We start from the raw sequence: 26514 nt of genomic DNA, 5'->3' as shown, positions 1-26514 counted from the left end.
ATATTGCTGGAATATTGCTAAAAATGGCGTAAAACCATACTCACTCACTCTAGAATTTTGACGATAACACAGACCTTACACACGCATGCACGTCGTCATATGAGCGGGGGCGGTGGGGTAGCCCAGTGGTTAAAGCGTTGGCTCGTCACGCCGAAGACCCGGGTTCGATTCCCCACATGGGCACAATGTGTTAAGCCCATTTCTGGTGTCCCCCGCCGTGATATTGCTGGAATATTGCTAAAAGCGGCGTTAAACTAAACTCAGTCAGTCAGTCAGTCATATGAGCGAAATATTCTCAAGCACGACGTTAAACCCAATTCCACCACCACCACAGACCTTTAAAACACCTGTAAGTCGATATGGGTTCGACAATCAAGAGGCCAAGTGGCCTTGACATGCGTTGGTCCCGGTATTATTTGCACGGAGCGATAAGACGATGACATAAATTCGCTGTAATCATAATGCACATTACACGGGTATTCAGAGCGTATTTTCCGGTAGTTCCTGCCCCGACTGTTCAATCGCTGGAAGGTAAGTAACGTTGTTAACTATAGCTTGTAACTACACCAGTAGTGTTTGTCATGGAATACTGTATAACTAAAACAACTAAAACAACTATAGTTCATGGATTGAGTGTACCTTTTGCTAACCTATGCATTGTGTACGCTGACTATTCTCGTATAAGTGTTGACTGTTTGGAAGGAGAACCCCGTGTAGCCGACATATCCGGATCACACACGGGGATATCAGTACGGTAAATACTGATATCATGATATGTCATCACACAAGCATGTTTGACCTGTAAATGACAGATTAGAATCTGCATGTTGATTAGAGAAAGTGGTGTGTACAGAGAATGTATTTTTTCATCTTAGGTAGTTCGTTGGTTTAACTCCGCACTCAGCAATATTCCAGCTATATGGCGGCTGTCTGTAAATAATTGATTCTGGACAAAGCAATCCAGTGATCAACATCATGAGCATCGATCTAAGCAATTGGGATACAAAAACACGCGTCAACCAAGTCAGCGAGCCTGACCACCCGATCCCGTGGGTTACTGAAGATCAGTTCCAACCGGCATCTTTACAGCTCTCTTAGTTAGTATTTAGATTTGGCATTAGGGTACACCTGTGATGGGGATCAGGGTACACCTGTGATGAGGGATCAGGGTTCACCTGTGATGAGGGATCAGGGTTCACCTGTGATGAGGGATCAGGGTACACCTGTGATGAGGGATCAGGTACACCTGTGATGAGGGATCAGGTACACCTGTGATGAGGGATCAGGGGTCACCTGTGATGAGGGATCAGGGTACACCTGTGATGGGGGATCAGGTACACCTGTGATGGGGGATCGGGGTACACCTGTGATGGGGGATCAGGGTACACCTGTGATGAGGGATCAGGGTTCACCTGTGATGAGGAATCAGGGTACACCTGTGATGAGGGATTAGGATTCACCTCTGATGAGGGATAAGGGTACACCTATGATGAGGGATCAGGGTACACCTGTGATGAGGGATCAGGGTTCACCTGTGATGCGGGATCAGGGTACACCTCTCATGAGGGATCAGGGTGCACCTGTGATGAGGGATCCGGGAACACGTATGTTGAGGGATCCGGGTACACCTGTGATGAGGGATCAGGGTACACCTCTGATGAGGGATCAGGGTACACCTGTGATGAGGGATCCGGGAACACGTATGTTGAGGGATCCGGGTACACCTGTGATGAGGGATCAGGGTACACCTGTGATGAGGAATCAGGGTACACGTGTGAAGAGGGATCAGGTACACCTGCGATGAGGGATCAGGGTTCACCTGTGATGAGGAATTAGGATTCACCTGTGATGAGGGATCAGGGTACACCTGTGATGAGGGATCAGGGTACACCTGTGATGAGGGATCAGGGTACACCTGTGATGAGGAATCAGGGTACACCTGTGATGAGGGATCAGGGTACACCTCTGATGAGGGATCAGGGTACACCTGTGTTGAGGGATCAGGGTACACCTGTGATGAGGGATCAGGATACACCTGTGATGAGGGATCAGGGTACACCTGTGATGAGGAATCAGGGTTCACCTGTGATGAGGGATCAGGGTTCACCTGTGATGAGGGATCAGGGTACACCTATGATGAGGGATCAGGTACACCTGTGATGAGGGATCAGGTACACCTGTGATGAGGGATCAGGGGTCACCTGTGATGAGGGATCAGGGTACACCTGTGATGGGGGATCGGGGTACACCTGTGATGGGGGATCGGGGTACACCTGTGATGAGGGATCAGGGTACACCTGTGATGAGGAATCAGGGTACACGTGTGAAGAGGGATCAGGTACACCTGTGATGAGGGATCAGGGTTCACCTCTGATGAGGAATTAGGGTTCACCTGTGATGAGGGATGAGGATTCACCTGTGATGAGGGATCAGGGTACACCTGTGATGAGAGATCAGGGTACACCTGTGATGAGGGATCAGGGTACACCTGTGATGAGGAATCAGGGTACACCTGTGATGAGGGATCAGGGTACACCTCTGATGAGGGATCAGGGTACACCTGTGTTGAGGGATCAGGGTACACCTGTGATGAGGGATCAGGATACACCTGTGATGAGGGATCAGGGTACACCTGTGATGAGGAATCAGGGTTCACCTGTGATGAGGGATCAGGGTTCACCTGTGATGAGGGATCAGGGTACACCTATGATGAGGGATCAGGTACACCTGTGATGAGGATCAGGTACACCTGTGATGAGGGATCAGGGGTCACCTGTGATGAGGGATCAGGGTACACCTGTGATGAGGGATCAGGGGTTCACCTGTGATGGGGATCAGGGGTACACCTGTGATGAGGGATCAGGGTACACCTGTGATGAGGGATCAGGGTTCACCTGTGATGAGGGAATCAGGGTACACCTGTGATGAGGGCATCAGGGTTCACCTGTGATGAGGGATCAGGGTACACCTGTGATGAGGGATCAGGGTTCACCTGTGATGAGGGGATCAGGGTACACCTCTGATGAGGGATCAGGGTACACCTGTGATGAGGGATCCAGGAACACGTATGTGATGAGGGATCCGGGTACACCTGTGATGAGGGATCAGGGTACACCTGTGATGAGGGATCAGGGTTCACCTGTGATGAGGGATCAGGGTACACCTCTGATGAGGGATCAGGGTACACCCAGTTATGAGGGATCCGGGAACACGTATGTTGAGGGATCCAGGTACACACCTGTGATGAGGGATCAGGGTACACCTGTGATGAGGAATCAGGGTACACGTGTGATGAGAGGGATCAGGTACACCTGTGATGAGGGATCAGGGTTCACCTGTGATGAGGAATCAGGGTTCACCTGTGATGAGGGATTAGGATTCACCTGTGATGAGGGATCAGGGTACACCTGTGATGAGGGATCAGGGTACACCTGTGATGAGGAATCAGGGTACACCTGTGATGAGGGATCAGGTACACCTGTGATGAGGGATCAGGGTCACCTGTGATGAGGGATCAGGGTACACCTCTGATGAGGGATCAGGGTACACCTGTGTTGAGGGATCAGGGTACACCTGTGATGAGGGATCAGGATACACCTGTGATGAGGGATCAGGGTACACCTGTGATGAGGAATCAGGCTACACGTGTGTTGAGGGATCAGGGTACACCTGTGATGAGGGATCAGGGTTCACCTGTGATGAGGGATCAGGGTTCACCTGTGATGAGGGATCAGGTACACCTGTGATGAGGGATCAGGGTTCACCTGTGATGAGGAATCAGGGAACACCTGTGATGAGGGATCAGGGTTCACCTGTGATGAGGAATCAGGGTACACGTGTGATGAGGGATCAGGTACACCCTGTGATGAGGGATCAGGGTTCACCTGTGATGAGGGAATCAGAGTTCACCTGTGATGAGGGATCAGGATTCACCTGTGATGAGGGATCAGGGTACACCTGTGATGAAAGATCAGGGTACACCTGTGATGAGGAATCAGGGTATACCTGTGATAAGGGATCAGGTACACCTGTGATGAGGGATCAGGGTTCACCTGTGATGAGGGATCAGGGTACACCTCTGATGAGGGATCAGGGTACACCTGTGTTGAGGGATCAGGGTACACCTGTGATGAGGGATCAGGGTACACCTGTGATGAGGGATCAGGGTACACCTGTGATGAGGAATCAGGGTACACGTGTGTTGAGGATCCAGGGCACACCTGTGATGAGGGATCAGGGTTCACCTGTGATGAGGGATCAGGGTTCACCTGTGATGAGGGATCAGGGACACCTGTGATGAGGAATCAGGGTTCACCTGTGATGAGGGATCAGGGTTCACCTGTGATGAGGGATCAGGATTCACTTGTGATGAAAGATCAAGGTACACCTGTGTTGAGGAATCAGGGAACACCTGTGATGAGGGATCATGGTTCACCTGTGATGAGGAATCAGGGTACACCTGTGATGGGGGATCAGGGTTCACCTGTGATGAGGCAGTAGGGTACACCTGTGATGAGGGATCAGGGTACACCTGTGATGGGGGATCAGGGTTTATTTGAGATGGGGGATCAGCGTACACCTGTGATGAGGAATCAGGGTTCACCTGTGATGAGGGATCAGATACACCTGTGATGAGGGATCAGGGTACACCTGTGATGAGGGATCAGGGTTTACCTGTGATGAGGCAGTAGGGTACACCTGTGATGAGGAATCAGGGTTCACCTGTGATGAGGGATCAGGGTTCACCTGTGATGAGGGATCAGGGTACACCTATGATGAGGAATCAGGGTACACCTGTGATGAGGGATCAGGGTACACCTCTGATGAGGGGATCAGGGCACACCCAGTTGAGGGATCAGGGTACACCTGTGATGAGGGATCAGGATACACCTGCAGATGAGGGATCAGGGTGTACACCTGTGATGAGGAATCAGGAGTTCACCTGTGATGAGGGATCAGGGTTCACCTGTGATGAGGGATCAGGGTACACCTATGATGAGGGATCAGGTACACCTGTGATGAGGGATCAGGTACACCTGTGATGAGGGATCAGGGGTCACCTGTGATGAGGGATCAGGGTACACCTGTGATGGGGGATCGGGGTACACCTGTGATGGGGGATCGGGGTACACCTGTGATGAGGGATCAGGGTACACCTGTGATGAGGGATCAGGGTTCACCTGTGATGAGGAATCAGGGTACACCTGTGATGAGGCATTAGGATTCACCTGTGATGAGGGATCAGGGTACACCTGTGATGAGGGATCAGGGTTCACCTGTGATGAGGGATCAGGGTACACCTCTGATGAGGGATCAGGGTACACCTGTGATGAGGGATCCGGGAACACGTATGTTGAGGGATCCGGGTACACCTGTGATGAGGGATCAGGGTACACCTGTGATGAGGGATCAGGGTTCACCTGTGATGAGGGATCAGGGTACACCTCTGATGAGGGATCAGGGTACACCTGTTATGAGGGATCCGGGAACACGTATGTTGAGGGATCCGGGTACACCTGTGATGAGGGATCAGGGTACACCTGTGATGAGGAATCAGGGTACACGTGTGAAGAGGGATCAGGTACACCTGTGATGAGGGATCAGGGTTCACCTGTGATGAGGAATCAGGGTTCACCTGTGATGAGGGATTAGGATTCACCTGTGATGAGGGATCAGGGTACACCTGTGATGAGGGATCAGGGTACACCTGTGATGAGGAATCAGGGTACACCTGTGATGAGGGATCAGGTACACCTGTGATGAGGGATCAGGTTCACCTGTGATGAGGGATCAGGGTACACCTCTGATGAGGGATCAGGGTACACCTGTGTTGAGGGATCAGGGTACACCTGTGATGAGGGATCAGGGATACACCTGTGATGAGGGATCAGGGTACACCTGTGATGAGGAATCAGGGTACACGTGTGTTGAGGGATCAGGGTACACCTGTGATGAGGGATCAGGGTTCACCTGTGATGAGGGATTAGGGTTCACCTGTGATGAGGGATCAGGTACACCTGTGATGAGGGATCAGGGTTCACCTGTGATGAGGAATCAGGGAACACCTGTGATGAGGGATCAGGGTTCACCTGTGATGAGGAATCAGGGTACACGTGTGATGAGGGATCAGGTACACCTGTGATGAGGGATCAGGGTTCACCTGTGATGAGGAATCAGAGTTCACCTGTGATGAGGGATCAGGATTCACCTGTGATGAGGGATCAGGGTACACCTGTGATGAAAGATCAGGGTACACCTGTGATGAGGAATCAGGGTATACCTGTGATAAGGGATCAGGTACACCTGTGATGAGGGATCAGGGTTCACCTGTGATGAGGGATCAGGGTACACCTCTGATGAGGGATCAGGGTACACCTGTGTTGAGGGATCAGGGTACACCTGTGATGAGGGATCAGGGTACACCTGTGATGAGGGATCAGGGTACACCTGTGATGAGGAATCAGGGTACACGTGTGTTGAGGGATCAGGGTACACCTGTGATGAGGGATCAGGGTTCACCTGTGATGAGGGATCAGGGTTCACCTGTGATGAGGGATCAGGGACACCTGTGATGAGGAATCAGGGTTCACCTGTGATGAGGGATCAGGGTTCACCTGTGATGAGGGATCAGGATTCACTTGTGATGAAAGATCAAGGTACACCTGTGTTGAGGAATCAGGGAACACCTGTGATGAGGGATCATGGTTCACCTGTGATGAGGAATCAGGGTACACCTGTGATGGGGGATCAGGGTTCACCTGTGATGAGGCAGTAGGGTACACCTGTGATGAGGGATCAGGGTACACCTGTGATGGGGGATCAGGGTTTATTTGAGATGGGGGATCAGCGTACACCTGTGATGAGGAATCAGGGTTCACCTGTGATGAGGGATCAGATACACCTGTGATGAGGGATCAGGGTACACCTGTGATGAGGGATCAGGGTTTACCTGTGATGAGGCAGTAGGGTACACCTGTGATGAGGAATCAGGGTTCACCTGTGATGAGGGATCAGGGTTCACCTGTGATGAGGGATCAGGGTACACCTATGATGAGGGATCAGGGTACACCTGTGATGAGGGATCAGGTACACCTGTGATGAGGGATCAGGGGTCACCTGTGATGAGGGATCAGGGTACACCTGTGATGGGGGATCGGGGTACACCTGTGATGGGGATCGGGGTACACCTGTGATGAGGGATCAGGGTACACCTGTGATGAGGGATCAGGGTTCACCTGTGATGAGGAATCAGGGTACACCTGTGATGAGGCATTAGGATTCACCTGTGATGAGGGATCAGGGTACACCTGTGATGAGGGATCAGGGTTCACCTGTGATGAGGGATCAGGGTACACCTGTGATGAGGGATCAGGGTACACCTGTGATGAGGGATCCGGGAACACGTATGTTGAGGGATCCGGGTACACCTGTGATGAGGGATCAGGGTACACCTGTGATGAGGGATCAGGGTTCACCTGTGATGAGGGATCAGGGTACACCTCTGATGAGGGATCAGGGTACACCTGTGATGAGGGATCAGGGAACACGTATGTTGAGGGATCAGGGTACACCTGTGATGAGGGATCAGGGTACACCTGTGATGAGGAATCAGGGTACACGTGTGATGAGGGATCAGGTACACCTGTGATGAGGGATCAGGGTTCACACTGTGATGAGGATGAGGAATCAGGGTTCACCTGTGATGAGGGATCAGGGTTCACCTGTGATGAGGGATCAGGGTACACCTGTGATGAGGGATCAGGGTACACCTGTGATGAGGAATCAGGGTACACCTGTGATGAGGGATCAGGGTACACCTGTGATGAGGGATCAGGTTCACTTCTGTGATGAGGATCAGGGTACACCTGTGATGAGGGATCAGGGTACACCTGTGATGAGGGATCAGGGTACACCTGTGATGAGGGATCAGGATACACCTGTGATGAGGGATCAGGGTACACCTGTGATGAGGAATCAGGGTACACCTGTGATGAGGGATCAGGGTACACCTGTGATGAGGGATCAGGGTTCACCTGTGATGAGGGATCAGGGTTCACCTGTGATGAGGGATCAGGTACACCTGTGATGAGGGATCAGGGTTCACCTGTGATGAGGAATCAGGGAACACCTGTGATGAGGGATCAGGGTTCACCTGTGATGAGGAATCAGGGTACACGTGTGATGAGGGATCAGGGTACACCTGTGATGAGGGATCAGGGTTCACCTGTGATGAGGAATCAGAGTTCACCTGTGATGAGGGATCAGGATTCACCTGTGATGAGGGATCAGGGTACACCTGTGATGAAAGATCAGGGTACACCTGTGATGAGGAATCAGGGTACACCTGTGATAAGGGATCAGGGTACACCTGTGATGAGGGATCAGGGTTCACCTGTGATGAGGGATCAGGGTACACCTGTGATGAGGGATCAGGGTACACCTGTGATGAGGGATCAGGGTACACCCGTGATGAGGGATCAGGGTACACCTGTGATGAGGGATCAGGGTACACCTGTGATGAGGAATCAGGGTACACCTGTGATGAGGGATCAGGGTACACCTGTGATGAGGGATCAGGGTACACCTGTGATGAGGGATCAGGGTTCACCTGTGATGAGGGATCAGGGACACCTGTGATGAGGAATCAGGGTTCACCTGTGATGAGGGATCAGGGTTCACCTGTGATGAGGGATCAGGATTCACTTGTGATGAAAGATCAAGGTACACCTGTGTTGAGGAATCAGGGAACACCTGTGATGAGGGATCATGGTTCACCTGTGATGAGGAATCAGGGTACACCTGTGATGGGGATCAGGGTTCACCTGTGATGAGGCAGTAGGGTACACCTGTGATGAGGGATCAGGGTACACCTGTGATGGGGGATCAGGGTTTATTTGAGATGGGGATCAGCGTACACCTGTGATGAGGAATCAGGGTACACCTGTGATGAGGGATCAGGGTTTACCTGTGATGAGGCAGTAGGGTACACCTGTGATGAGGGATCAGGGTACGACTGTGATGAGGGATCAGGGTACACCTGTGATGGGGGATCGGGGTTCATCTGAGATGAGGGATCAGGGTACACCTGTGATGAGGAATCAGGGTACACCTGTGATGAGGGATTAGGATTCACCTGTGATGAGGGATCAGGGTACACCTGTGATGAGGGATCAGGGTTCACCTGTGATGAGGGATTAGGATTCACCTGTGATGAGGGATCAGGGTACACCTGTGATGAGGGATCAGGGTTCACCTGTGATGAGGGATCAGGGTTCACCTGTGATGAGGGATCAGGATTCACCTGTGATGAAAGATCAAGGTACACCTGTGATGAGGAATCAGGGAACACCTGTGATGAGGGATCATGGTTCACCTGTGATGAGGAATCAGGGTACACCTGTGATGAGGGATCAGGGTACACCTGTGATGGGGGATCAGGGTTTATTTGAGATGGGGGATCAGGGTACACCTGTGATGAGGAATCAGGGTTCACCTGTGATGAGGGATCAGGGTACACCTGTGATGAGGGATCAGGGTACACCTGTGATGAGGGATCAGGGTTCACCTGTGATGAGGAATCAGGGTACACCTGTGATGAGGGATCAGGGTACACCTGTGATGAGGGATCAGGGTACACCTGTGATGAGGGATCAGGGTACACCTGTGATGATGGGTTCAGTGGATCAGGGTACACCTGTGATGAGGAATCAGGGTTCACCTGTGATGAGGGATCAGGGTACACCTGTGATGAGGGATCAGGGTTCACCTGTGATGAGGGATCAGGGTACACCTGTGATGAAAGATCAAGGTACACCTGTGATGAGGATCAGGTACACCTGTGATGAGGGATCAGGGTACACCTGTGATGAGGGATCAGGGTACACCTGTGATGAGGGATCAGGGTACACCTGTGATGGGGGATCAGGGTACACCTGTGATGGGGATCAGGGTACACTTGTGATGACGGGATCAAGGTACACCTGTGATGAGGGATCAGGGTTCACCTGTGATGGGGGATCAGGGTACACCTGTGATGAGGGATCAGGGTACACCTGTGATGAGGAATCAAGGGTACACCTGTGATGAGGGATCAGGGTACACCTGTGATGGGGGATCAGGGTACACCTTGAAGGGGGATAAGATTCCTGTCGTCAGCTCGGTAAAGAATGAAGCATGACCCATAATTGAAGTGTGCTTCCCATCTCAAGACTTATCTACTTCATTTTTAAAACGTCGAATTCGATATTCTGGCTTCAGAATTGAGCATCCTGCTCAGATGCTGAGAACGTGGGTACGCCGTCGGACTGTTCTTATCGGTCTTGACGTGGGTGGGGATGGGGGTTTGGGGTGACCACTGCTTGCGGGTGACCACTACAGGGGCGGTCTATAAATTGATTGTTTTGCTGAAAACGTCGCCATATTGGCCAAATGGTGCTTCTACGGGCGTTGAAGGGCCAGGTAACGTCACGCAGAGACGCACCTGACTGAAGCATACATACAGCCCTCCACCTGTCATTTTCCCGAGTCGTGGCATGTCGAACTTGTTCCAGAACGATGAAACGAAGGTGTTTCTTGCTAATTCTAATATCTAATATTCATTTTAACACTCTCTTTCTCTGATTTAAACCTAAAACTTCATTCGGAGTTTAGCAATATTCCAGCGCTGTCATGGCGGGGGTCACCAGAAATGGGCTTCACACATGGTACCCGTGTGGGGAATCAAACCGGGTCCTTGGCGTGACGAGCGAACGCTTTAACCACTCTGCTACCCCACCACTCACTTCATTCAGAAGAGTACCAAAGAAAATATTCCATGTAAAAAGCTTTGTCTTTGATTATATCTATTGCCCAAATATTTTACTCAGTGTTCGCGGTAGATTTTGTACCAGTGCATGCAGAAATAAAATTATATATATGCGTGTGAAATTGTCATTACAATGACATCATTATCATAACAAATAATTTTAATTATAACCTATGACTACTAATGATGTCGACTGCTAAGACATAAACGACTTCTATGGATAATTTTAATAATATGGATGTTATTGTTATGTAATCCGTGTATGTATTAAATATATTCTTGTGTAATGTTTGTGACAATTCTTATTATCTATTTGAATGCCAATTATATTCAGTTTAGACAGAAATGTCTAATTACACAGTATTGTCAATAACAATATAAACTGTAAATCAGAATCTGTGCGTGCAGAACACGCACGAAAAATATGTTTTGCGTGTTTTTATGATGTTGGGCGTGAAAAACGCAGGTTTCTGCGGTAACGCGAACACCGTTTTACTCTATAACCTACTTACCGTGTACAGTACAGATTCACTGACCATAATACACACCTGTATTCTTCCGACCACGTAAAGACTGATCGACTGAGTTTGCCGCAAACATTCTGGCTATTACTCCAAGGCAGTCGGGTTTCTCGTGGAAAAAACATCATTTATCTGCCTCACTATCTAAAGACTTCATAGAAATGACCGTGTTGTCACATCGGCAGTAGACCCTTACTCACATTTTCACAATGTGCACCATTGACGTTAAGAAAACTGTCGTTGTGATCATTTGAAAGAAGTAGCAGTTGTTGACATGAATGTAACGACATGCATGAATTCTTTCCAACACAGCGTCTTACATTTGAACACACACTTGATCATATATTGACAATATATATGCTGTAAAGTGTTTCTTCTTTCTGTCTTTCTCGTCAAGCACTGACGCTTGACATCACGCAGAAATGAATAAGAAATTACTTACCCTCGGGCTATTTGTGCAAAAATAACAATATATCCAGAGCACTTGGAAAATTGTAAGGTCATGTTTGTGGGTTTTGAACTATCCAGACCTGTGAGGTTTGAACATTATATCATGGATACATAAAACGTATTTGAATCACGGGATGTGAACAGTGAAGATACGATCATTTTATGGATAGATCATTTCACATTATGGGAACTTTGTAATACACGGAGCAACGTACATGTAAGTATTTAAAATAACACGTTGCATATCGATAATGTAGTGGCGTATTATGAGTAGCAAGCATGTAGTATGTTGATATTGCTACGTCTATCATTAATAACTAACAGGTTGCATGTCGATATGCTAATTAGAAGTTTATAAATGACATTTTACATGTTGATATTTCCATAATGCCACAGTGTTAGCAGTGTCGGTGAAACAGAAACACGTCATTACGTCAGCATTGTGGAGTAGGTAAGTGAGTGAGTGAGTGAGTTTAGTTTTACGCCTTTTTTAGCAATATTCAAACAATGTCACGGCGGGAGATAGAAATGGGCTTCACACATTGTACCCATGTGAGGAATCGACCCCGGTGTAGCAGCCCAGAATACCCCCCACCAGATTATACCCCGGGGTAAACTATGGGCTAGCCCAGTTTGTATCCAGGGGGTATATTCTGGACCAGGCCAAAGTATACCCCTCCAACCCAGACAATACCCTTAAAAAAATTATGTTGACAATTCACTCAATATGAGTGTGTGACTCAGGGCAATGGTCTTGGTGTCATTTAAAGGAATTTGTACGTGCATTTTATTTACATTACTGCATAATACAAAATTCATGAAGCATTTGTTTAGTGCCTCTCTGCGATGTGATATTTTCGACTTTGCGTAACCCAGCCATGCTGATATATCATCAAGGTTAGTAGTTAGTTATCTGCTTTATCTGCTTTAACTAAGGTATTTCGGCGACGGGGAATTACACTTATTAAGAAATGAGGTGGAACCAAAAATAGAAAATTTGAGAGAAAACTGATTTGAAAAGTTTAAAAAACATATATACATATTTATAACAATTTTAAGATGGTAAAAAGTGGAATTATTCTATTATTGTTTTGGGAAATTTGATGGTCTATGGAGATCATCAAGGTGTTTGTGGAATTATTTTATACCTACCTTCTTGTTGTGACATAAATTAGTTTGACTTTTAGAGAGAAAACATATAAGTTAAAAAAATTAAACAAAACATTTTGACAAGTGTTAAACCAATCAAATGTGAAATGAGAAAGATTAAACCACATGCTACAAACTAAAACATTTCCTGAACCAAAATGTCAATGAGTACATCACAGATTCGGGAATTTCACGAGATGGAGTGTGGGCAACAGATGCAGAAGTTATGTCAACAGCCAGTCTGTTAAAATGTGACATTTATATTTACAGTGCAGTTGGTCAGTCAATGCAATGGCTGATGTACCCTGCCAGCTTCAGCTTGAAAACTCACACTGATTATGCTTTGTATCTGGAAAATGTATCGGACCATTTCAATGTTGTAACCAGTGTTTAATTGTGTGAGAAGTACAATAAAATTATAGTAGTATCCTTAATCACTTGTTTTCTGTAGGGGTATAATCTGGGCCTGGTGTGTGTGTGTGTGTGTGTGTGTGTGTGTGTGTGTGTGTGTGTGTGTGTGTGTGTGTGTGTGTGTGTGTGTGTGTGTGTGATATACTATGGCCTAGTTCAGAATATACCCCGGGGTATAAACTAGGCTAGCCCAGATTATACCTGGGGTATAGTCTGGGCTAGCCCAGTTTAACCCCGGGTATAGTCTGGGACAGGGGTATACTCTGGCCTGTTACACCGGGTCTTCGGCGAACGCTTTGACCACTAGGCTACCCACTGCCCCTGTGGCGTATGTTCCTCCACCTTTAATACGACAGTATTATTGAAGACATTATTTCCCTCGCTCGGCATCTTTGCGGTATCGTTATGAACCCTGTCGAACGTTTTATGGTAGTCTCAAACATCATACGGTCTTGTCAATCGCTAGAGTCACAGTGGAAGAGAATGAGAAATTGAAAGGGTGAATTCTGTTCTGATGTGCCCAACTATAGCGTCTAAAGCCGTATAAATACTAAATGCTTTGGTAAACGTTCAGTTTGTTCCAAATGGCAGAGGTGGTAGAACTTTAGTGTTTCAGAGATATAAGTTTCGAATTAAGACTAGCAAGCGTGACACAACACATTGGAGACATCCTCCTAGTGGAGAGACGATTAACACCAGGGACGACTTGATCACAAGCTACAGAGATGTCCATAACCATGCCAGAATGGATTTTTATGTTCAGCATACATTGTCTTTCTAATTAACATGGTCTGGTGATCCGCTTAACCCCTAAATAAACAACTTGCAAAAGAGGAACACCCCAAATAGATCAATAGTGTAACTGAACAAACCGATCTACAGGCAAGGTGACAAGACCAGCCTAGTGCACCAGCACCTAAAGCCTAGCTGTTGCCAGCTCAACAGCCGAGTCGAGCCCATCCCGGGAATAAGGACGTTAAAAAGACCGGGATATCGTGTGGTTGATCAGGGCCCCATACACACAACAATGGGCCGTTTTTAACAGGCGACAAGAATAGACTCCTAGTACGCCATGACGCTATTGTTTGTGGAGGCGGATGTAATAGTGATCCGGTTTAGAGACTCCGTATGTTCTAACTGTAAGGTCCAATGATTATAGGCGACTATAAAGACCTGTGTGTATAGGCTCGGTGACTTGGAGAATCTTCTTACCTCAAACATGTGGACCGTAGCTCACTATATTTACAAACCGCGATCGTACATGTGAGGCGTTAAGCACCTTTAACCCTATAAACAACAACAACAACAACAACAACAACAACAATATCAGTTGGATTATGTTTATGAGACAGTGTGATGTCATTCTATAAGTTAAGAAAAGCTCCAATACTGAACATTTAACAACCTTTAGCAGCTGCGTTCATACAGGTGAGGCGTTAAGCGCCAGACCAGCTGAAAACAACAAAAACAACAACTACAACAACAATATCAGTTGGATTATGTTTATGAGAAACTGTGATGTCATTCTATGAGTTAAGTTCCAATACTGAACATTTACATTCCTTATTTTTGAAGTTACAACATACGATGGGGTGTACCTCCTCAAAGTACGACGACGACTATTTCCACGACATCAACGATGAAGAAGCCTGGGAGGACGACTTTGATCAGGACGCAAAAGAGCAGTACACAGACGACCCTCAGAACTTGAACCTAAAGCACTACACGGTGGACTTCAGAACGTCATCGGGGTCAAATGACGTCAAGCCACGCCGTCCCGAAGTCCCCCCTGGTCAGATGTGGACAGACATGGACTTTACTCTCCCAATAGCAATAAAAGAATACGAGAAGCTAAAACTGGATTGGAAGAGACCGCAGGTACTAATAACATGGTATAGTAATTAGGTTATCTTTTAAGCGTTTAGTTTTGGATTGACTTGGCTTTGCATGTGTTTGTGACGGGTTTCACTGGCGGGGAAGGGCACGCTAGCCTTTTTGTGAACACCTGGTGTCACTTCTTCTTGATAGTGTTTCAGAAACACGTGCATGCGGCAATCGGAATCGTGCAATCGACTTTTCTTTTAAGCATGAAAAATGTCTTGTTTTATTCAGGCATTGGTTTAATTGTTGAAGATATTCAGTTTTACCACCACAGTTACCGCCTCATCTCTTTCGTGTTTGCTCAAAGGTTGAGAGTGACAGTGAACTATGATGGTGACTTTCCAAATTTCCTATTACAATGCAACCGCAGCTGCAACATCTGAGATATTTGGGACTTATTTTGTTATCGTAAATTTTCCTTTTTGTAAGCCCAGAATAAAAACCAAATGATGTGACGTGATTGGGATTAAACAGCAGATCATAATGCCTTCTATTTCTGCCCAGCCAGGGTAACAACAATTCCCATCTTTAAAATCTGGTATTCTGCAGACTGTACGATAAAGGTGGGCAATGGCATACACCATTGTTCAGACATTTCTCTATTTTACTCTGAAGATACTCAATTTCCTTGGGATGATACGTTATGGGGCACTTACGGATAGTTGAATGGGATATGCATGCTGTATCACCTTGTTCCGAGTGTATTTCTGTTGTGTGCGTTAACGTGGGATGTGTCGTATACATGTCTGTGTATGAACAAATATTAAGTAAAGTTATTGAGATGCCTTGAATTCAAGCACACACATGAAACATTCTGCCGTAATAATAAGACATCTGTTCCAGACGCATCTTGAAAATAGAAGCGACAAGTCACATCCATAAGAAGTCTCTGCTAAAAGCGAAGCCGAGCATGTGTTTGTTTGCTTGTTTGTTTAACACCTCACTAAGCAATATTACAGCTGTATGGCGGCGGTCTAGACCAGCTAATCAAGTGACGGACATCATGAGATACGATGACTGAGCCATCCTCGATAATCCCCAGGGTATAGGTTACGATCACTCTCCACTATACCCTGGATGCATCCACGGCTTGGCCCGATAATTATATTACCTCCCTTTGCTGGCTCCGCATTCTCACAGTATCCAATCAGCTAAGCCGCCGTTACATCCGAGCTTGCCAATGTCAAAAAGAGATAGCGGCCGCAGCCGCGAAGGTTTGTTCACAGTGCCACTCAGATTGTTTAGGAAATAATAAAGACAAATTGACAGATCTGAAACTTTCAAAATATATATAAAAGAACTCCTTCCACCTCTTTCAGAGTACCTCTGCATCAATTATGTTGCCAAGTTTAAACGGTTAGATAATTTAAGAAGCGAAAGTGATTTGTGACTGGTTCGCTCAACTTCCCAGCGTAGACACCTGATTGGACAAAAAAGCCAGCAAAGGGAGGTAATACAAATCATCGGGCCAAGCCGTGGATGCATCCAGGGTATAGTGGAGATTGATCGTAACGTATACCCTGGAGATTATCGAGGATGTGACTGAGGATGTGTACATGAATCACTATAGTGATTATACGTACGCTTCAGAGACTTTAAGGGCATGATGGGTAGTTATCTTATCTAAACTGTTGTTCAGCCATACATTTCTATTTGATACCAAATCTTATTTGATATCGAATTTTGTATCTTTCTATATTACTTGCCCGAGTATCGAGTTACAGCGACTGAATGGTATACATCACACTACTGAATTGTCTTTATATATGAAGCTCATGTGTCACACATTAAAGGACTGTTTCGATGTAATTTTGTGTTCCAATCATTATCGACCCGTAAACACCGTCAGCAACCCATACTTGTCGTAAGACACGACTAACGGGATATGGCAGTCAGGCTCGATGACGTGGTGGATGCATGTCATCGTATCCCCACTGCATAGATCGATGCTCATGATGTCAATCACTGGATTGTCTGGTCCAGACTCGATTATTTGTAGACCGCGATGATATAGCTGGATAATTGCAACAAATGAATAATCCCACCAATTCAACAACGTCATAATTGTTACTAATGCTAGATACGGCGAGAGCATTATGCTCTCTATCCCGATTTTCTTATTAATTCTATTGTGATATTTTATAGGAAATCGTTCGTAATCCCGTTCTCTTTGCTGATGGGACTTCAAGATTCGACATCAAACAACGGAGCTTTGGAACGTGTTGGTTCCTGTCCATGATGGCAAACCTTGGTGACAAGCCTGACCTCTGTAGGAAGGTAACCTATCACCATGAGTCATTTAATGTTGTCGTCAACACGTTACAATACACATCTATTGCTACGCTGAAATGTGGTCCAAATATTTGACGTCAGTGGAATTCGAGTGTCTGACAGGACTGGGTGGTCAATCTGATCCCGGCATTTTACTGTTAGTTCTTCTACGGCCTTCGTGAAGATTGGAGACTGTGAGTGAGTGAGTGAGTTTAGTTTTACGCCACTTTTATTAATATTACCACAATATCACGGCCATGGACACTAGGAATGGGCTTCACAGGTTGTACCCATGTGGGGAATCGAACCCGGATCTTTGTCGTAACGAGCGAACGCTTCATCCACTAGGTTACTGGATATAGAGTTAGAGTGAATGAAATGGCCAAGCCACATGACAAAACATTATGTGGCAATGGATAAGTCATATATTTAATTATCACGACACTTATAAATATGGAACTGCTTCATGCAATAATTCAGGTGATCAACGAGGATTCGTACACTCCAAGAACTGACGGGATCTGTCACTGTCGACTGTGGAGGTTCGGGGAGTGGGAGGACGTGTACATGGACGACTACCTCCCCGTGTTTGCCGGCAGCAGGTGCTTGTACGGAGCACTATCTGGGACGGACACCAACGAGATGTGGGTCTCACTACTGGAGAAGGCACTGGCCAGGTAACCCAGCCATTGCCCCACACGTAGTGCCGTAATTTTTTTATTAGCGTTTTACCAGGATTAGAATAGGTTACCTGTCCTTCACGAAGACGTTTTAGTATAATATGGGTCTAATTTGCAGTAAATATTTATTGTTTTCCTGTTTCGGATCGGGGTTCGAACTCATAGCTGTATGTCGTAAGATGTCACTGAAATGAATTCCGTGATCAGTGATCTTACCCCATGATGTAGATCTTTGCTAATTATGTCAATCACTGTCTTTTTTTTCATCCCAGACTCAGTTATTTACAAGCTGCATTTACCCGTGAAGATTTGATATCCACTAACCCATGCTTGTCGTAAGAGGTGACTAACGGGATCGGGTGGTCAGGATCACTCACTTGGTTGACACCTGCCATCGTATCCCATATAGTTGGAATATTGCTGAGTGAGGCACTGATAAAGTTGGAATTTCTGTTTCTGCGCCGAACGACAAATAGAAACTTGAACATTTAGTGAGTGAGTGAGTGAGTTTGGTTTTACGCTGCTTTTAGCAATATTCCAGCGATATCACGGCGGGGGACACCAGAAATGGGCTTCACACATTGTACCCATGTGGGGAATCGAACCCAGGTCTTCGGCGTGACGAGCGAACACATTTACCACTAGGCTACCCCGCCAGCCTAACATTTAGATCTTTGATGGATTCATATTGAACCGTTTAAACAAAAACGAAACGCGCATTACAATATGCGGGTGGGATTTAAGATGGTATTGTTGTCCAACAAACCATCTGCATCTGTGCTCTGAACTGCATCTGTTTTATAGGCTGCATGGTTCGTACAACGTGGTGAGCGATGAGGGTGGTTACCCTAGCGACGCCTACATCACCCTGACAGGTGGCGTGGCAGAGAGAGTCAGCTTTAACTACGATGATCCTGACCCTACCGAGCTGTTCCGTCGTCTCAGGAACGCCCTTCGTACGGGCGCTTTGGTCACTTGTGCAGTTCCGGTAGGTCTCTCGCGCCCATTTTATATCTCAGCTTCAAAGTCCTGCATGGGACGCAGTTGCCCAATTGTACATGTTGACACATGCACTTTAGGTCATCACCATGGAGTAGCCAATCACGGAGCTAGAATTCGATCTCCGACATGTTTCGTTATAGTTATCTGTAAATGGTTTAACACTATCAGGTGTTTCGTGTCAGTGAGCCAGTTGAGTGGTCCATGCGATGTATGTCTCCCATCAGGATACAGATACACAAGCATAGGTTCCCAGGGAGGTATCTTAATCAGGAATCCATGTGGGTTCGAATCCAAATTCACCCTGATCATGTGTCTAGGTTTATCAGATCAGTCCCAGTATGAAGTTCTTGACGGGCATTTAAAAGTGGGACGAACATCAATACATGACACGTTTTTGATGAATAAAAAAAAGTTGCTATCCATAAACACGTGTCACGTATTCAGTCACAGTAATTTCATCAAAGTTCTAATTCTAAGACCACCCCCTCTGGCACCCTGCAGCATTAAACAGACGTAATATAATAATTATTACTGTTGGAAGAGACGCTTCGACACTCACTCTCACTCCGTCATAGAGTTTTACGACATATACTGAGAGAAACAAATAAAGGATCATAGGAAAATTCAAGCGTTCCTTAAATATTTCCCAGTTTTCATCACCAGCTTTGAATAGCGCTGTGGCGACGAAAACTGGAAAATAATATATATATCCAATTCACTGGATGCAATATTTCAATCTTGTATATTGCAGTCCAAGTTCGATGGCAAGGTGGGGCTGGTGGGAGGACATGCCTATTCCTTGACAGGAGCCTATGTGGTAAGTTTAAACATCGTTTGAGGATATGCGTACCTATTTCATTTCAATGTTGAGACTCATTTTCCATCAATGTCATGCTGAAAGACCTTAGGATAGCATTGTTCCATCAAGCCAAGTCTGTGGCTTTAACTCCCTTATCGGGGGCCATTTGGTTGTCCATTATTTGTGAGACTTCAACACTGACCAGTGTCGGTGAGTTGGGTCAACTCCGGCTACTCCGCTGCGGACATTGCATGAAATCACTGTAAATAGCAACGTCAGAGCTTGTATGACATGGCGTCCATTTTGGACAAAGATATTTCTGTTCTTAACATTATCATGTTAAACCAGTCTAAGTTAGCTGAGGCTCAGTACTATTCGCTATACTGCTATGTGTATACTGAGTCTCAGTATATCAGTGTAACGAATAACACTGAGGCTAAGTCTACTTAGGCTCCAGGTTAAACACACTGAAAAGAAGATAGGCGAACGAACACAGTTAAAGTTATACAATTTTCATGAGTGAACCAGTTTATGTAGACGAGTGCGATTTGATATACTCACGTGCACGAAACTAAATCCAAGATGGATTCCTAGCCGAAATTCTATTGAGTCATTTTTGGGCGCAACAGTGATATAGCCGCTCACTACCGTCGTGTTATGTATATGTATCTTGTCCGAGGTCTGTCATTCAAGTTATGTTCAAGGTGACCAGAAGTGACGGAGAGAAGGTTCCCTTAGTGAGGATACGCAATCCTCATGGTACACACGAATGGCAGGGGAAGTGGAGCGATAGGTTAGTGACTCTGTTACTTCCTGGAGATAGGTCACCTTTAAATACGTATATGTAGTGAGTGAGTTAACATTTTATATCGTACGGCAAATTCGTGACGATAAATAGGTATACAAGTATACTGAGAATACATATAATTATACTTTTTAAATGCTGTCGTCAAAGGACAACTAGATTATCACAGATTAAAATTGAATCTAGTTTGAGATCATTTTAAAATGCGTAATACAACAAAAACAATATAAAATCGGACAATATTACGGCGGGAGACAGTAGAAGTGCCTTTACACATTGTACCCATGTGGGAGTGGGAGTGAGTGCGTGAGTTCAGTTTTACGCCACACTTAGCGATATTCCAGCTATATGGCGGCGGTCTGTAAATAATCGAGTCTGGACCAGGCAATCCAGTGATTAACAGCATGAGTATCAATCTACACAACTGGGATACGATGGCATGTGTCAGCCAAATCAGCGAGCCTGACCAACCGATCACGTAAGTCGCCTCTTACGACAAGTATACCCATGGGGGGATCTAACTCGGGTCTTTCGCCTGACAAGCGAACGCTTAAACCACGAGGCTTCCCCACCACACCACACCTACATGGATATATTTCAAGATGGCTGAGCTTCAATGATCCAGTCATATCATTTCCATCACTGTGGACGCCCATTGGACAATGTTCATGCGGATGGTTGAGACCGGAAGCTTCTGACGTTGACTGTGTTTAGTGTTCTGTTGGAAGTGGTGTTTCTGTCGGAAGAAGTTTAAGTTTTTCTTTACAAAATGTTTTTTTCAGGAGCAGAGAGTGGGGGGAATTGTCCGAGGGAATCCAAATACAAAGAAACAAAAACGACGGAGAGTTCTGGATAAACTTGGAAGACTTTCTCCATTATTTTGACCAAACTACAATTTGCTCGCTGACTCCAGATTTTGACATTGATGGAAGATCAGATGGTCTCAGTGAGTAATCTATATAGTATGTGATAACAAAAGTGTCGTTTTATTTGATAAAGACCACCATTCATAAATGCATTCAATTTGGTAAAAATGATTAATATTGAATGATGGTCTACTATGAAATTGCAAACTTTGGTAAACCATGGCAGAAAATATAGTTGTACCTCCAAATTAACACCGTTTTCGATTCCCATGTGTACCTTATCAGCGCTTAAAGTTGTACAACTGTTATGTACACTTGGAAACTGGATCTTTCAAACAATTTAAATCGTTTAAACGTGAGGCTGAAATATTTGCCGGTATGTAAACTACCCGAATGAAATACAAGACATCGAATCACCATTTCGTGTTAGTTTACGTTTTAGTCAACCTCAAATGTGTCTGTATACTTTCTTTTGTCCGGTACTGTATATAGGTTATAGTTGTTCTTCTGGGACATGTCTGCCATTATTCTGCAACAGATCATGTACTGAGGATATTCGGGGAGTGGCGAGGAGGAGTGGGCCAAGGGGGCACCTTAAGGGCTCGAGTCAGGAACCCCCGGTTTGCATTTACAGTTCCAGAAGAAGGTTGGTTCTATTGTCAAATTGTGAAAGAATGATGTCATTGTTCATAAGTCTGATTGGCACCTCGTAAATTAATCCTGAATATATATTAGTTTCAGACCAAATAAGAATGGTATTCATGGTATCATTCATTCACTCAGCTCGTTGATGATATTTTCTGAAAGCTGGACTTTCGTTGTCAGGTTTAACAGAGGATGGATATGTTCCTATCGTTGTGCAGATAATACAGAAGGCTCACCACCTGGATTATGAATCTATACGCTGTGACTTATACAAGGTGAGTCAGGAAGCGTCATTGTCTCGAAACGTTCTCGTTCATACATTTTTCAAAGACTGTTTCCTTGAAAAGGCTCTTTGAGAAAACCATGAGAAGAATCACAGAATAGACATAGATACAGTTATGCATTTCTCAATTTCAATTTGTTCCATCTATTTTCAGGTAAACAATTGACTTGCCTTTGCATGTGTTTGTGAGGGGTGCCACCTCACTGTCACATATTCATAAACACATGCTGATGCTACAGTCAGAATCATACAAAGGACTCAACTTTTAGTACAGATTTCTCATAATTATGGAAATAGTTTGTCGCTTATATTTACACCAGGTGGTGAGGGGCAGTGAAAAGTCCAGGATGCTCTACGTGGCCAGGATGAGAGACACTGAAGCCAAGGATTGTTATTACCCCCGCCTGCAGTGCACGTTCCGATACAGGTTGAAGCCAGGCCGGTACTTGGTTATCCCCTCCACCTACCAGCGCGGCATCACCAGGGAATTCCTTCTCAGGGTCTTCTGCCCCTGTCCGGTGTACTATTGCAGGTAAAGGCTTCAGTGACTGAATGTTGTTTAAAGCCGCGGCCACCCGGTCAGAGTCAGAACAGGTCCCCTGCTTGTGGTAAGGGGCGACTTAATGGATGGCCCAAATGGGATCCAGGTAGAATGATTTCCCAGCACATCATACATGGCCTTCAGAGGCTTTGAATTGGGCTTACTCTGAAGATCAGGGTTCGAAATGATAGTCACGAATGAATGTTGTTTGTGGTTAGAGGCGAGTAAATTGATCGGGATAGTGAGACCTTTTCTATTATGTGTAAAGGTTGTCACGTGTATTGTTGATATTTTGTGTATTAATTATTACCAGTAAACTTTATATTTCTCGCTTCTGTCAACAGGAATGTGCCCAGACGGAAACAAATCATGGTTGTATCTAGGTACTGAATCTAGCATCAGGAGAGCATTGGATATAATACTACGGATAAAGAGCACGAGGAAGAACAATCTCAGGACCACTTGTAAATGCTCCATGAAGAGCTGATTAAGACAATTAAGACATGTGTGAGGATGAACAGCTGGGTGTTTGGTAATTGGCTATCCAGCAGATACCAGGACCATGTTTACAAGGGATACAGAGAATGAGAAAGAAATGAAATGGCACCACCGAGGACGACTGCTGGGGCATGTAGATGACACTGCGTTAGTTGAAGAACAATGCAAGACTGTTTCAATATAATTACCCATTTAGCCACAGTACTACGGTAGTTTAATGACATCATTTCTCCATTGTAGATTACCTTGCATTTTTTGACATACCATGACCGTACAAGTATTATATTCATCAAACTGCCAGGAGCAAGGTCATGGAGACCCTACTCACTAATATCTGATACAATAGAATGTATTTCTTTGAAGGACACATGTCTCTTCAAGACGAAAGGCAATATTCATACAAATAGCAATTATCCATTTCGTCAATACTATCAGTTGGGCCCAGCATCGATTCAGTCTGTTAATACTTGAACGTGACTGTCTTCATTTTGGGCAGTGGATTGTATGCACTCACAATCTACTACTGTATCTTACAACGTCCAGGTATAGTGGTTACCTAATGAACAGTTATGACACGGAGGGTAATATGTGATGTTACTTGAACGAAGGAGTTGATTTAATGGTGTGTTTTTCCTTGAACACCTGGTGTCATCACTCATTTTCAGTGATCTGTCTCGGATAATCGAGTTTAAAGTCCATTTTCTAAGAGCGAATATTCCATGCTGAAATTCGTACACACAGCAAATAATCATGACTTGAACTGTCATTATCATCACCACTTTTCAGTGATCCATTCATATAAGCTCAATGGTATACATAAAATTACATTAGTCGATATGCGTATAACGAACTACGGTTATAACGAACTAAAATTATTGTCCCATTCAGGTTGCTGTATACGTAGTTTACTGTATAATCAAATACAATAAGTTAGTGACAATGAATGCATAAGGACTGAGTTGACATATATGTATGGATGATTAATTACTTTGAACTACGATCGTTTCTGATTACATGGGTTATCCACTATTGAGCAGTTTTATCATGTAATGACTAGCAACAAGGTCGATTAAAGGTTCATAACCAAGGAGTACCTTCGATGTACAGAATCTGTTGTACTGCTATCAGTTGTTCAAGAGTTCCATCTACCGCTCAGCCTCATCAGTCAGTATTATGACCACGAATCAGTATTGTCACCTTGATAACAAGAGTTGTCATTTCGAGCGAATGAGCTGACTATGATGTTATGCCGCTTTTAGCAATATCTCGGGAAGTCGAACCCGGACGCTTTAACCACTAGGCTACCCCACCGCCCGTTGTGTGTGAGAACGTATTCATCTATGCATTTTCGTTCAGTCAATGTGGTTTCAGACGATAACACTAGAGGGATACAGACCTTGACGAGTTCCATGTTCATTATCAGGAACCGCGGTGGGGCAATCAACACATTCAATAACATACATCCTAATCTCTAACAACGTATTCGAAGTCCAGGGTAGAACAATTCCCTGGTAACCTACAGGTTACGTGTCATTGTAACTTTCATTAAAATATCAACCAATGATTTGTCCGACTCAGGTGTCGATTATTTTCAGGCCACCGAAAAATAGCTGGAAATATTGCAGAGCACCGTGTTCAAGCAGCGTCTCTTATCAAAATCTAGCTTTATTGTTTGCAAATCATTGAAATTTTGTCGGACCCAGATAACATTAGCCTAGATAGTTGTTGCTTTCATATCATTAATAACCTATAATCAATAACCAGAAGCCTCTGTAATGATTGTCATATTCTGGGCCTCATTCCACAAAGCACTAAGGTAATCGTAAGTCACAAAGGTAACCTTAGTGCAATGTTAAAGAATGGGAGTTAAGGTTAACCTTAGTAAAGGTTGCTTCGTGAAAGGAGCCACTGGAGTAATAAATTTATGCATTTCATTTTATACCTGTACAATCTGTTACATGTATCATATTCATGTGTACCCATTTTACCCTTGATCAATAAAGCAATAAAAAAATTGAATGATGAAGTTGAACCAACAGCTTCCGTCTCAACAGCCAAGTTTTTTTTTAACGACATAAAAATATGTCTTCAGTCTTTGATCTTGAGCTTGTTACAAGATTTCAGAATGAATACGAGAGTTGTTGAACAGTGCCTTAGTAACATCCAAGCGTGTTTGGTTATTTATTCATAAAATGGATTCTCAGGTCCTGGGTATGGTGCTGACGATCCCAGATCAATCACGGCGAACCGGGATTCAAACTTAGGATCATAAGTTTCTGACACGCTGAAGGGGTCAACTGGGATACGATGACATGTGTTGACCAAGTCAGCGTGCTTGACATGTTGGTCTCTTACGACAAGCATGGCTTGTGGAAGACCAATTCTAGCCCGGATCTTAAGGAGTCCAAGTGTTGGTAATCACTTCACTTAGACAGTTATAAAACATAACCCATAAGTGGTTGTTGCTTCAGCTACCATCTTGATTAGTCACAATTAAAACACCGTTAACATCACAGACCTAGACATTGTGCTGAAACCTTTATTGCACCAATATGTAATATTTCAAAACATTTTTGGGGATAAATTAATATATTTCGAAAGTAATGAAGGTCAAAAGTAAGACTTGTTCGCACAAGTTGTTTGGGAGATGCCTTTTGAAATAGTGACTATTTTTAGTGAAATATTCTGTGTCTCTTCAGAATTTCTTTTTGGGGTAATGATCGATGATGCATGATAAGTATGGTATACAAGGTTGGAAGTAGCTGATTAACATTTCCTGTCCTCGGGTGATCTCAGAAAAGTACATATCGAAAAAATGAGAATATTAAAAACAATTCAAACTCATCAATAAGAACGTATAAAGGAACTTATATGAACAAAATCAAAATGTATATAAACATACTGAATA

The 26514-nt window shown here is 45.0% G+C and overlaps 1 protein-coding gene across 2 annotated transcripts; it reads left to right on the top strand.

Annotated features, from left to right (window-relative positions):
• Nucleotides 1-423: 423 nt before the first annotated feature.
• LOC124263775 (calpain-A-like) lies at nt 424-25657 on the top strand. 2 transcript variants are annotated; one of them, XM_046698478.1, is made up of 12 exons: nt 424-531; nt 14911-15213; nt 17362-17493; nt 17968-18164; nt 18972-19155; nt 19921-19986; nt 20673-20761; nt 21556-21719; nt 22178-22285; nt 22465-22559; nt 22888-23099; nt 23453-25657. In XM_046698478.1, the coding sequence occupies exons 2-12, from the start codon at nt 14923-14925 to the stop codon at nt 23496-23498; spliced, it is 1584 nt and encodes a 527-aa protein (XP_046554434.1). In that variant the 5' UTR covers nt 424-531; nt 14911-14922; the 3' UTR covers nt 23499-25657. The 2 variants fall into 2 exon arrangements, with proteins under 2 accessions (XP_046554434.1, XP_046554436.1); XM_046698480.1 differs by lacking the exon at nt 424-531 and adding an exon at nt 12164-12226.
• Nucleotides 25658-26514: the final 857 nt, after the last annotated feature.

Source organism: Haliotis rubra, unplaced genomic scaffold (assembly GCF_003918875.1).
Source record: "Haliotis rubra isolate DU_JTF1 unplaced genomic scaffold, ASM391887v1 Scf899, whole genome shotgun sequence".
Taxonomy (NCBI): Eukaryota; Metazoa; Mollusca; class Gastropoda; order Lepetellida; family Haliotidae; genus Haliotis; species Haliotis rubra.
The sequence above is the reverse complement of the archived record's forward strand: the minus strand, read 5'-3'. Positions and strand labels throughout refer to the sequence as shown.

Bases quoted from the DNA above. Each gene is read 5' to 3' on its own strand.
- LOC124263775 (XM_046698478.1), top strand. From the start codon at position 14,923: ATGGGGTGTACCTCCTCAAAGTACGACGACGACTATTTCCACGACATC. The intron at 15,214-17,361 runs GTACTAATAACA...GATATTTTATAG, and splicing joins TGGATTGGAAGAGACCGCAG to GAAATCGTTCGTAATCCCGT. The intron at 18,165-18,971 runs GTAACCCAGCCA...TCTGTTTTATAG, and splicing joins CTGGAGAAGGCACTGGCCAG to GCTGCATGGTTCGTACAACG.